The sequence below is a fragment of the Mobula birostris genome, chromosome 6, assembly GCF_030028105.1.
Source record: "Mobula birostris isolate sMobBir1 chromosome 6, sMobBir1.hap1, whole genome shotgun sequence".
Lineage (NCBI taxonomy): Eukaryota > Metazoa > Chordata > Chondrichthyes > Myliobatiformes > Myliobatidae > Mobula > Mobula birostris.
The window spans coordinates 83,610,689-83,624,636 of record NC_092375.1 but is presented as its reverse complement, the minus strand read 5'-3'; the positions used below and the strand labels follow the sequence as shown (position 1 = coordinate 83,624,636).

Below are 13,948 nucleotides of genomic sequence, written 5' to 3'. Positions count from 1 at the left end.
ATTTCTCTGGACTATTTTGCTAGTGCCATGGAAATTTGTGACTAATCAGACAACTGCACTGGCAAGGTCATTTGTTTTGCCATTTTTGTGGCATAACACACGGCTTAGCAGGATTAAACTATTCAAGCAAATTGTACAGGGGAGGCTTATGCTGTTTCATTTACGACCGAGCTCAGAACAGAGCAAGCCTGTTTACTCGCAATGAGAGAAAATGCTCTTCAGCTAAAAAAGTAAGTTTGAACTCCGTGCTGAGATGGGGAGTCAAAGAAGAATTCCAAAACCAGTTTCAGCGCATTCTTGTTCAGTGAAGCAGTGAAGTAAAACAAGGACAGATGGTGGTGAGATAAATTAGTGGGAGCCTAATCAGACAGCAGATCTATGAAGGGCTGAATGGTCTCTCTTTGCTCTTGTGTAATTTACCTGTTTCTGCAACAGTGTCATGCTTCAGGCCTTTTGCTGTGCAGGTGGAGTGTGTAAATAAGGACTGGTCATATTTACACATCCTGATATTTCTTTAGAAAGACGGACTGCTTACGTAGCTATTAGACAGAGTCGCCCAGAGGCAGGCTGACCTGCCTCACATTCCCAGCAGACCCAAGGTGCAGTGCCTGGCCCTACCCTGCCATTGTCGCTGCTACTTCAAACCTTGCCTCGTCACGTTTACTTATTCCCGGGATTTTGTCATCCCCAGCATGACTAGCCCATTCTCCTCCTAGTCCCAGAGGAGAAAGTGATGGTGACTCACCGACTTCAGTTGCCGCTGGTACAATGAAACTGAGGGGACTGGAATCACTGGTGGAACAGTCTGTCCATAGGTGGCTGGTCTGTGCTCCCCAGGATGAAACGATTGAGAATTTCCAATCTATTGTAATAAAGTTGATTACTACTTGGGGAAGTTATTCAGCCAGTTGCAGAAGTCATGTCTTGCACTGGGGCAGAATCTCACTGAGTGCGATCTCCCACCCTTACCTTCCCAATGCCCTCACAATCACTCACTCCCCCCCTCTTCTCCATCCCTACTGACTCTTCCAGCTGCTGTCTTGCCCCTGTACACACACGACTGATGATCCAAATGTTGCACACTTCCTGTTTCATTACTCATGTGCAATTAGTCACTCTCTCCTTAGGGGGAAAAATACACCTTAGTTAGGAGCCCTTCATTAAAACTCCCAGTACTGTCAGCAGCTTTAGTTTTTGCTGCTGTGCAAGAGATAAGCTTTGAATCTGTTTACTCTAGAAGGTAAATTGTGGATTTTATTGATGCTATATACCTTCGTGTTTCTGTATGAGTGTGAGGGGGGTTTTATCCCAGATCTTTCAAAAAAGGGAATCTTTCTCGTTTCAGGACTTGTTATTTATATTTAGTAAGAATCTCCAGAGGGTCAGGGTTGGGGGATTAGTTTGGCTTAATAGGATCATCTGTTCAATCACCTTTGTTTGGATTCTGTGGGAGTTATGGATTCAGTGCACTGCTTTAAACAACAGTATTGTATTTTCCTTCTGTTTTCTTTGATATATTTTGATCGTTATAAGGATGTTGGAGATCAGATTGTTGGGTGGGAAGACTGTCTGACTGACTGTTCCTGTGGGAAGATGGAGCAAGGTACAAATAGACCGATGATTGGAGTTTGGAGGTGGGGCAGTTTGAGGAGAGAGGTCATGTGATGAAGCCTATAGGGATACTGAGTTTTCTTTGGGAAGTTCCTTGTGGAGAAATAGAAATAACTTGAAGGAAGTTTTTTCTTGGGGGGGTGAAGATAGTTCACAAACGTTGCTGCACAGTCCTTAGTGTTGGCGGTTTGGAAGCCAGCAAACAGTCCAAAGACTGGCAGAGGGATTGCAGAGAGCTGTGTGACCTTCAGAGACATACACAGAACTTGGTCACCCTGCTACGTTTACTGATTAGGGGTCAAAAGACAAATCCTACTCCAGACAGTATGGGCTTGGATACGACAGATCCTGGTCTGCTCCAGAAAGACTAATTAGAGCAGCAGCCCCTGTAGTTACCATTTGTTCATATTATATTGAGCAGTGGGGTTAGAGATAGAGGTACTCATGTCTCCAAATATAGGGCAAAGGTAATGACCGACACTCCGTGGCCACTTTATTAGGTACCTCCTGAACATAATGAAGTGGCCACTGAGTGCATGTTTATGGTCTTCTGCTGCTGTAACCCACCCACTTCAAAGTTCAAAGTTTGGCATGAACACTGAATTCTCCAACTTCCAGTAATTCCCTTCCCCCATCCCAGTTTCACTCTGCCCCCTCCTCCAGCTGCCTATCACCTCCCTCATGGTTCCGCCTCTTTCTACTACCTATTGTGCTTTCCCCTATTCCTTCTTCACCTTTCCTGCCTATCCCCTCCCCCACCCCTTTATCTATCCCCTTACTGGTTTTTCACCTGGAACCTACCAGCCTTCTCCTTCCCACCCTCCCCCTCTACCTTCTTTATAGGGTCCCTGCCCCCTCCCTCTTCAGTCCCTGATGAAGGGTTCCGGCCCGAAACGTCGGCTGTTCGTTTCCTCGGATGCTGCCATTCCTGTCAGCTTGAACCAGTCTGGCCACTATCCTGTCCCCTCTCATTAACAAGGCATTTTGCCCACAGAACTGCCACTTACTGGATGCTTTTTTTAAAATGTTTTTTGCACTGTTCTCAGTAAATTCTAGAGACTTGCGTGAGAAACCCCAGGTGATCTGCAGTTTCTGTGATACTCAAACCACCATCTGTGGCACCAACAATCATTCCATGGTCAAAGTCACTTAGATTACATTTCTTCTCCATTCAGGTGTTTGGGCTGAGCAACAACTGAACCTCTTGACCATGTCTGAATGCTTTTATGCATTGAGTTGCTACCACATGATTGGCTGATTAGATATTTGCAATAGTAAGCAGGTGTATCTAGTAACATGGCCACCGAGTGTATGTTTATACCACACAGGAGAATTCGGTTTGCTAAGTAAACCGTACTACATGAAATAACACGTAGAATTCCTGCCGTGCCCCAAAGGCGAGCAGGTGGGTAGGTCAATTGGCATCCGGTGTGTGAGTTTAGATTAGGGATTGAATTTGGGAGGAGTTGAGGGGAATGTGGGGGAATAAATTAGGATGTGTGTAAATAGGTGTTTAACAGTCAGCATGGACTCTGTGCTGTAGGGTCCATTTCTGTGCTTTAACTCTACGTGAACTCACCCCTTGGGTGCGTTGTACAGTTCTGATGAAGTCTCTTCAACCTGAGGCATTAGCTTTCTCTTTCCACAGATGCTTTTCACACTCCTGGTGTTTCCAGTGTTTTCTGAATTTATTTCAGATTTCCAACACTTGCAGTGTGTTGATTCTCCTTGCACTTTTCTAAGGGGTTGGCTCCATAATTAGTGTGGTATCATGTGAAATGCAGACACTGGGTGACAGATTATCTACAGATGCTTCTTAACCATCCTGCAGGATATTCCCATTGAGGTGAGGAGGCGTCCAGAAGGTTTCCAGAAGGAGATGGCTCGTCCAACTACTGAAGCTGGTGCAAGTGCTTGCAGACGGTGAGTACTGAGGGGGTGGGGGTTTCCATGCAGTGCCAAGAAGCGCTTCACTCTGATTCTGTCAACTTTTGATGAAGTTGTTGATTTTTGGTTGTTCTTGAACACGGAAACCCAAATTTAAACTTCAGAAAGAATGGTTTGTAATGATCATCACAACGTTTAACAAGACCTGCATTGAAATTATAACTTACAAGGGAAAGTTGAGTGGACACCTTCCCTGAAGGCACTTTCATTAGATTTGATTCATACCATTGAGATCAAGCACTTACATAATTTGTTGCAAACTCTGCCTGTGGTCCATTGTTTCAGTGATCCATTTGGAATGTCAGCCTTGGCCTTAAAACAGAATTCCAGGCAGCCTCCTTCGTAAGTGTTCCATTCCCCGTTCTCCTCATAAGGATGGTGGAAATATAGAGTTTCCTCTCCCAAGGTTGCTGCAGCTGCTAGAAACGGGTTGACTTCAGAACCCTGATCTCATTCTCGTTGCAAGTTTGAAGGTATGTGGGATGAAGGTAAGAAAGTGGAACTGAGGTGTTGCTTGCACTTGAATCTCATTAAATGGTGGATTGAAGCTGAGGGACTGAGTGAACATCTCCCGGTCTCAATGAGAGTCCTCATTCTATTGTCCCCAGGTGTTTTCAAGTGTGACAGAGGATCCCCAAGTGCAGTGGAATAAAAGGGGACATTATTTTCCATCCAGGAATAACAAAAGCAAGCAGTGAAGACCAGAGGGTGATTTTCCTGCGTTTTTACCCCAAATTGGCCCAGGACTTGTTTTTTTTGTGTGTTTTATTCACTTTTTTTAGGATCTGGATCTTGCTAGAGGGGCCAGCACTTAATGCTTATCATGGTTCCCTTGAGCTGTTGACATTGGGCTGCCTTCTCACCCTCTCTGGTGAAAATGCTGAGAGAAGTGCTTGTTCATGAATCACAAAAAGTTGGTTTGCAAGTACAACAGGTTATTAAGAAGGCAAATGGAATATTGGCCTTCATTGAAGAGGGATTGAATTCAAGAGCAGGGAGATCATACTGCAACTATACCCGGTACTGGTGAGGCCGCACGTGGAGTACTGTGTGCAGTTCTGGTCTCCATACTTGAAGGATATACTGGCTTTAGAGGCGGTACAGAGGAAGTTCACGAGGTTGATTCCAGGGACGGAGGGGTTAACCTATGAGGAGAGATTGAGTCGCCTGGGACTATGCTCTCTGGAGTTCAGAAGAATGAGAGGGGATCTTAGAGAAACATACAAAATTTTGAAAGGGATAGAAGTAGGAAAGTTGTTTTCATTGGTAGGTGAGACTACAACAAGGGGACATTGCCTCAAGGTTCAGGGGCGAAGATTTAGGACGGAGATGAGGAGAAATTGTTTTTCCCAGAGAGTGGTGAATCTGTGGAATTCCCTGCCCAGGGAAGCCGTTGAGGCTTCTTCACTAAATATATTTGAGATACAGTTAGATTGATTTTTACATAGTAGGGGAATTAAGGGTTATGGGGAAAAGGCAGGTAGGTGGAGCTGAGTTTATGGACAGATCAGCCATTATCTTTTTGAATGGCGGGGCAGACTCGATTGGCCGGATGGCCTACTCCTGCTCCTATTTCTTATGTTCTTATGTAGGAAGGAGTTCTAGGGTTTAAACCCAGTGACAGTGAAGGAGCCAATGATACATTCTGAATGAGGGTGGGTGGCAACTATGAGCAGCCTTGCACTTGCTGCCTCTTTTCACCTCTTTCGGGAAACCTAGTGGTTAAGGTTGGGCTGAAAGTGATGAAGGATGGCTGACTGGACCTTCAGCTCATTTCTCGTTTGTTCATGTCCGTTCTCTCTGACCCAGTGAGTGGAGAAACAGTCTACACTCTTCTCTCCTCCCTCTCTTTGTGTTGGCCCTCGGCTATTCTGATTCTGCTGCATGAAGTCATTTTATAAAATAAAGAAGGAACAGTTCTTGGGAGTTTCAGGCTTTTCAAAAGAATGGAATGGTTGCAAAGAGTTAAATATAGTTGATTCTTTTGGAAGAAATACAGCTGTCAGTCATTGTTGTCAGTGTGTTTTTCTTGGCATGGAATTATCCCCTGGTGATTGGTTTTGAATAGTTGTGGTTGTGTGAGAAGTCAGTCTGACAGTCAGCAGGCGGCAGTCGTCATTTCACCATAATGTTTTACGGGGCTCTCTGTGAAGATGCTGGACTTGCCCCTTCCTTGCCTGGTCATTGTGGATATTGGTCCTGATCTGTCATGAGAAGAGGACAGAGGGGAGTCAAATGTAAGTGGACAAATGGTGTAAGGGAGGCGACTGACTGTTTCTCAGTACTGTGCAGCGTCCAACACCAGTGTCTACTTCCTCCATCTCACAACTACTCCTCTTCTCTTTATACTGACCATCTCTCCTTTCCAGTCTTAGTCCTGATGTAGGAGTTTAAAACATTAGGCCATTCAGCTCATCAAGTCTGCTCACTATTCCATCATGGCTGATTTATCACGCTCAACCCCATTTTCCTGCCTTCTCTCTGTAACATTTGACACCCTGACTAACTAAGGAGCTGTTAAGCTCAGCTTTAAATATACTCAATCAATAGGCCTCCACAGCCATCCATGACAAGGAATTCCGCAGACTGACTATCCTCTAGCTAAAGAAATTTCTTCTCTTCGCTGTTCTAAATGGACATCCCTCTATTCTGAGTCTGTGTCCTCTGGTCCCAGAGTCTCCCACTGGAGGAAACATCATCTCCACATCCACTCTGTGCAGGCCTTTTAATATTCAATAGGTTTCAGTTCCAACTTCAGGCAGATGGGGCTCATCAGCTGTGCTTGATGTCTCATCTTCGAGAAGGAAAACTCCGATCTCAAACCTCCGCTGCCCTGAGGCTATACCCTCAGGTGGAGAAGGCTTCAGGGGTATACCCCGAGGAAACTTCCAGAGCTGGAGTCCCTAAGGCAGTCCTACATTGAATTCAATGCTGACAGACAACTCCAGCGATGCTGCTGGTACCAAACTGTATCAATCTCTGCTGTTCCTTTGGGTTCATCAGATGTGTAGGGAGTGGGAGCATGGGCAGCAGCTTGCTCTCCATACTGCCCAGGCTTGTGTATCACCTAGACAGCTGGGATGCAATATCCATGGTTGACCCTGAGATGGAGGCCTCAGAGGTCTCAACGAGAGATCCCTCTGACTCTTGTAATCTTCAGTGAGTACAGGCCCTGAGCCATCAAATGCCCCTCATATGTTAACACTTTCATTACCAGTCATCCTCATGAACCTCCCTCTCGACCCAGCACATCTTTTCATAGATAAAGGGCCCAAAACTGTTCACAATACTCCCAAGTGCAGTCTGACCAATGTGTTATAAAGCCTCAGCATCACATCCTTGCTTTTATATTCTAGTCCTCTTGAAATGAATGCTAAAATTGCTTTTGCCTTCCTTTCCATCGACTAAGTTAACGTTTAGGAAATCCTGCACAAGGACTCCCAAGTCCCTTTGCAAATCTGATCTTTGAATTTTCTCCGTTTAGAAAATAGTCCACACCTTTATTACTTCTATCAAGGTGCGTGACCATACACAGCCCTACATTGTACTTCACCTGCCACTTCTTCGCCCATTGTCCCAATCTGTCCAGGTCTTTCTGCTGACTCCCTGCTCCCTCAGCATTACCTGCCCCTCCACCTATCTTTGTATAGTCTGCAAACATAGCCGCAAAGCCATGGATTCTGTAATCCAAATCATTGATATATAGCGTGAAGGGAAATGGTTCCCATACCGAGCTCTGTGGAACCCCTAGAGGTGCTGTCTTGAGGATGAGGCTTTCCTTCTTGGCACAATTCAGGTGGACGTAAGTGATCCTGGTGGGCTAGTGGACATCTGGGATATTCTCCAAGGTGTCCTGTCTAATCTTTATCCCGAAACCAGCATCATTACAATGGACTATATGGTCACCGTTGCACTGCGCATGCTGGTACTTGCTATGTGCAATTTGACTGTCACATTTCCTGCAATACTGCAAATGTTGCTGCAATATCCATACTTCTCAAATGCTTCTTTAGTGGTAGGCCACTTAGCAGTGAACAAGGCCACGGGAAATCTTACTTAAATACAATTTTACCCTTTATTTTTGGTTTGCTCTCTCATTTCCGCTCTCTCTTTCACCTTGTGCTAATCAGTGATCTATACTGCTCAGTTGAGAAGGTGGCCTTTGTCAATGTCATATCTTTAACACACTGAAGTATCTCAAGCCTCATGGATATTGCCAAACCAATTGAAACTTGTCCTTTGCCACGCTAAAGGAAAAACCAGCTGTTCATGGAACTAAAAGCCAGGAAGAGAGCTTTTAAGGACAATAGGTGCAGGAGTAGGCCACTCAGTCCTTCGAGCCAGCACTGCCATTCACCGTGATCATGGCTGATCATCCACAATCAGTACCCTATTCTTGCCTTCTCCCCATATCCCTTGACTCCGCTATCTTTAAGAGCTGTATCTAACTCTTTCTTAAAAAAATCCAGAGAATTGGCCTCCACAGCCTTCTGAGGCAGAGCATTCCACAGATCCATAACCCTCATTTTGGGCAGGAATTCCAGAGTTTGGGATACATATGGTGGAAATCAAAGGTGAGATCCAAAATATCAGGGCCTGAGCAAGAGGAGAAGAATGGAACCGTCTGCGTTGACATGAGAGTCTGCAGATGCTGGAATCTGAGGCAACAGTCTGCTGGACGAACTCAGTGGGTTGAGGTGCGTATGTCTAAAGAAAGCAAATATTGACATTTTGACAATTCGTGTCTTTCCAGAGATGCTGCTTGACTCACTGAGTTCTTACAGCCAGTCATTGTCACTCTGTCATTGTCTCAAATGACGGAGGTAGGTGGGGAGGGAGTCATATGTGTACTGGTGTCACCCATCCCATGCTGACTTTAGCTGTGATAATGAGCAGACTGTTGGGGTTTGGAATCAGCCAACAATTCAGTGCAACTCATTAACAGCGGGCGCCCATTGAAAGGAATACACCTACAACAGCATTTTTTTTTGCTAGTGTGGCACAATTGTTTCTTTGTGGCTCTGGAATCTGTATAAACCACAGTGCTGAGTAGCAGCTGTAACAACAAAAGCCCAGTGTCTGTCCGTATGGGTAAACCATCCTATATTGCAGATGAAACCCAGTGGAAATGCAGTTGAATGCCTTCACTCCATTTCCTTGTGCCTGGTGGTGCAGTAGCCAGAACAATATCGAGTGTCCCATCAGCCTTTGAGAGAATGCAAGCTAAAGCATTAGTAGGATTTGCTTGAAATTACGTTGTGATCTTTGTGTAACTCAAGGGACTGCAGGTGGTGGGATGCCGAGCAACAAACTATCTGCTGGGTGAACTCAGCAGGCCTCGCAGCATCTGTAGGAGGAGAGGAATTGTTGACGTTCTGTGTCGAAGCCCCACACCCACCTTCACGAAAGTGTGGTCAAAGAGCCAGAGAGCAGTGGAAACCGCAGAGGAAGTAAGAATGTAGTCGATGCAGGATACCTTGCATCCTTCTCACCAAAAGACTAATTGGTCTTGCACTGCTGGGGCTTCCAGGAGTGGGAGCAGAGACCCTGCTGTGGTGAGGAGTTGACATTGTCAGCACAGAAGAGAGGCACAATGAAGCTGATCAGTGGTTTCAGAACTTAGTCACAGGAGCAGGAGAGCACAAATCATGAACCAGGATCACGGGAGATGTAGGTACCTGATGCTCAAGCCTGGGGTCACTTTGCACAGTTGGCTTCTTCAGAATCAACAATGGTCCCCCTGCACATAACGTATTGGGAGGCCCATGAGCACTGGCACTACCTACTGCGGGTCAATTAAATCACCAGATCCTCTTCATAGATCGCAATTCAGGAGCCGGTGAGAAGCAGCTAGGGGCTTTCCAGTTTAGGCTAAAGGTCCAGCCTACATGCAGATGCTTTTCTGTGGCAGATGTATGACTGAGATCAGTAGACGAGCTGGAGTACACTGGTGCAGTTGTGCATCCTAAGGAATTGAGCAAGGCTCATGCCTCAGACTAGCTTAGTAAGGGGTGGGGGTGGGTGCACTCATATCAAGTGTGGCATTGGCTTTCAGATTTGGGACCCACTGACAAATGTTTACCAAGTAGTCAGAGCTCATGGAGGAGGAATCTAATGAGCCTGTGTCAGCCTGTTTTGTGGGCACCTACTCCCAGCACAGCTTCTACGGTGCTGGGATGAGGTAGAAAGGACAGGCATGTAGGCCTGAGATAGGAACCCTTCTGTAAGTTTTGCTAGTGGCTTCCGGTAAGGTGACAACTCCGCGCTGCTGACACTGCCACTGGACTTGATCTTGTTTGGTTGGATTTCCATCTGCTCAGTCACTGACCGTTCTAACACTGGCTGGACATTGGATCTCAGCGAGGAAGCTCACAGGACAGGAGGGGGAAGATTTTGTGCTCTATGACTCTCAAACAGGAACCACATCCTGCCATGTTCCTGGAGGCAGGAGAATGGATGCTCTCAGCTTTAAGCATTTGACAGTGATTACTTTGGGTAAACATAAAATCATGTTCAGGGTAAACAAGCTTAAAGGTTCGGACAAATAAAACAAGTTAGCTTGGTTCTGCAGCTTGTCAGCTCTACCTAACCTGAGAAAACTCAAGGTAACAATGCTATCAGCATCACTCATTTCAGAGTCTTGGAGTCAAAGTTCAACACCAAGTGTATGTTTACAGAGTATGAAGATTTCTTGATATGAGTGTGTTGGTTACTACAACACCAGATAACCTGGGAAATAATAGAAGAGCTGTGGTAAATGAGTAAATGATAGCCATCAAATAGCTGCTGTGTTTTACAGCTTCGATATGGCCCACTTTGATTTCACTTTATTCTTTATTGTCTGTAACAACTTAGAACATTTGGAATTCATTTTCAAAGTATTATCTTGGAAAATCAGAAGTACCAAGGCAAATTTCAGACTAAATATTCCCAGAATCTCTCAGCACAGGAGCTTTTGAGAGCCTTATGAAAGAAACACAGTGTCTCATGGTCTCCCCATTATTATCCAGCAGTGATCACTTTGTAGTTTCCTGCTATGTGCAATTCAGCTAATGTGCAATACATCAGGTCAGGCAGCATCTATGGAAATGAATCATCAGTTGACGTTATGGGCTGAGATCCTTCTTCAAGGCTGAACAAGGATCTCAGCCTGAAATGTCAGCTGGATTCATTTCCATAGCTGCTGCCTGACCTGCTGTTCCTCCACATTTTGTGTGTGTGGCTCTGAATTTCCAGCAGCACCAGAATTTCTCGTGTGTATAATTTATTAATACATTTCTCACAAATCAAAACTACCTAATTTCCTTTAAGGATGTGATAGTTGCTATATGAATGAAAGTATTTTCCTTTCACAACTGTCTAGATTTTTCCTTTCCGTATGTTTATTCAACTTCATTTAAAAAATTGCCCTTCAGTCGGCTGCCCCCATGCTTTCTGGCTGTGCTCAGCACATTGTGCCAACTTGCTGAATAAAATATTCCCTCCTATTGTTCTTCTAATTCTTTTCAGAATGACCCTAAATCTGTTTGCTGGCTACTGACCTATTGGCCAAAGCAAACAGTTGCTAGTTTACTTTGGGATGCTCTGCCAGTGTATCGCTGGTGGACTGCCAGGTTCTGTTACGTTGTTAGGCAATAAGAGTACCAATATTTTTGAATGGAGTCTGTTGCGTATTAGGCAGTAAGAGAATACCAATATTTTTGAATGGATCAATGGTAAATGGTTTTCCTTTGTCACCTTTAGTAATTCAATTCAGAATTCCCTGAGCGCTACACTTTCTGGTGGCTTGCCTCTCCCTACCTCTAGAAGCACCTTCAATCTGGTCACCTTCTTCTGATTGCCACCATTTTTAAAATTTTCACCCATTCATGTTGATGATTAGTAGCTTGGTCACACTTGTACAGCAGAAGAATATTTTTTTGGATAAGGTACTTCAAGGAGTAGGTGATCCCAGGTTGGCAGCTCCCACTGAACCTGTGTTCCGCTGTGAAAACCCTTGGTCTTTTCTGGCTCTGCACATCGACAACGGCCTGAGGCAGGTGAACTACTGTTCAGTTTCAGGGCTTGCGGGTTTTGTGATTTGAGCAGAGCTGCAAATTCTGAGTCCACGTGATTTCCTTGGGTCCTATCATGAGGGGAATGACCTCACTGTTGTCTCTGGACAGTGAACAGTGAGCAACCCGGAATGAGCTGATGGTTTTGTGAGGCAAAGTCAGACTGGCCAGGTTTGTAGCTGTTGGAGCTTAAAAATATGAGAAGCAGCTTGATTGAAATATAAGAACCTGATTTTGGTTTTCTTTGTTTCGTCGCTGTCTGTGGGGAAGACGAGCCTCAGGATTTGAAACTGCATACATACTTCGATAATAAATGTACTTTGAATCGTTGACCTATTGACAGAGTGGATGTAGAGAGAATGGTTCTTCTTGTGGGAGAATCAGGAATTGGGGGTCACTGACTTAAACCTGATTCTGAATAAAAACTTGCCCATCTGTGGCCTAAAGTGAAATAGCTTTCTCTTGCAGAAGATGGTCAGTGTTTGGAACTCTCTTCTTCCAAGGGTAGCAGAAGCGGAGTCAATACATGTTTTTGAGGAAGAGGTAGATCGATTCTTGATAAAAGAATGGGTGAAAGGTTATCAGGTGTAGATAGGAATGCACTGCGGATTTTTCAGTCATATCAGCTACGGTCATAGTGAACGATGGAGCAGACTTAAGAGGCTCTGTGGTCTATCTTTGCTCATGTTTCTAATATTTGTACAAAGCACAGAGCTGCACCCTCAGAGCAAGATTTCATTCTGTGACTGGTTTCTTTCTAAAGCTGCAAGCAACGCCAACAACTGGCTCAAGTTATAGTACCCATCCGTTGCACAAGTGGTTAGAAGCTAGAGGCATTGGTTTATGGGCTCCTGCGAAGGAGGACACTTGTGCATTAATGCCACGTGATGACAATAAGTGAAGTACTGGATTTGCAAAACTGTGAGTGGTCTTGGCATTTTGCACTCAATAGAACGTTTCTTTCGGGCGATGTGGCGGCATTTCAGAGTTTCTTCTCTTATCTTATTATTTATAAAGTATGTTTGTGCACCTGATTAATTTGTAAATAGAATTAATGTGTTAACTTGCAATTACTTTAATCCCAAGTTAATTGGTAGCCCTAATGAAAACCTATTATAATTTTGAACAGAATTATCCCTAACTGAGGAGCACCATACTTGTAGTTCTTTCATCTGCAAATACTGTCAGCAAGTTTAATTTAAAGGGTGAATGTGTAATATAGAGCACAAGCTCAAGCTGGCTGAAGGCCTTTTGGGCCTTACATGCACATTTTCTTTCATCCCTTTCAAAGTGTTTTTGGAAGTTTTTGAAGTGAAGGTCTTTCCATAGCCAAATTGAAGTTTAGCATTTTCTCAGCCCTTTGACAGGAATAAGGTCAGTGCAGCCAGTGTTGTGAGGTAGAGCGGCAGCCAATCAGCTGTGTGGGATGGGTGGGGCAGTCAGCAAGCGAGGGAAGGGTTGTGGGTGGAATAGCTGTGGGATTGTCACTTGAGTGAATCATTCCAGCAATACCAGCCTGCTGCAGCAAGCATGCAGAGCGTGAGCTTGCTGGTCTGAAGCAAAAGATTGAGGTTAAGTGTGCTGTGAAGAGACTTCTCTCATTTTAAACTTGAGGATTTCGGGGAAATCTCCTGCTGAGGATGTACTTTGCCCAACAAATCAGGGTAAGTTCCCAGTGGTGGTAATGATGGAACTTATTTTCTCCATGCTTTTCATGTCCACGTTACTATTTTAAAATTGTATTTAATTATACTATATACTGGAGTTTAAGTTGCTGGCTTAGCTGTGTGCGCAGTTAATGACCTGCCGTAGGCTTGTCTCCTCAATCTCACAGTAACATTCGGTGGGCCAGGAGGTGCAGACAGGCACCCTGCCCCCCCCCACCCCCCACCCCCTCAGACCCAGCTGAAGCATTGAAGTGTAAATTGAAGGGCGAAGAGACACCAGTTGTGTTGTAATATTGCCAGGGTTGTGCTCGCTCTCAGGTGTGGAGGCAGGAGCTGTGCCCATGGTTAGGCAATGTTTCAGGGAATACCCAGCTCTTGGAGAAAACTTGTCCGTCGTGAGATTCTCCTAACTGCTGTAGTACCCATCTAATGGGAAGCAGGACTAATGTGTTATTTGCCTGGAAATAAAACTCCAACCAGAGGACTTTCCCAAAGAAGGGTCTTGGCCTGAAATGTCGACTGTTTATTCAGTTCCACAGATGCTGCCTGACTTGCTGAGTTCCTCCAGCATTTTGTGTGTGGTGTTTTGGACTTCTCGCATCTGCAGAATCTCTTGCGCTTTTTGAACTCCTTGTCATTTTGTCCATGAATATGCAGGGTTATGGATCG

At 44.9% G+C, this 13,948-nt stretch overlaps 1 protein-coding gene across 3 annotated transcripts in view; it reads left to right on the top strand.

Annotated features, from left to right (window-relative positions):
• The window catches only part of LOC140199147 (protein Shroom2-like), a 250,723-nt gene that overhangs the window by 182,861 nt on the left and 53,914 nt on the right, over positions 1 to 13,948 (top strand). For all 3 annotated transcript variants that reach the window (XM_072260751.1, XM_072260750.1, XM_072260749.1), the window contains exon 5: positions 3,443 to 3,534. In XM_072260751.1, the coding sequence (XP_072116852.1) occupies positions 3,443 to 3,534 (92 nt within the window). The remainder of the gene's footprint in view (positions 1 to 3,442; positions 3,535 to 13,948) is intronic.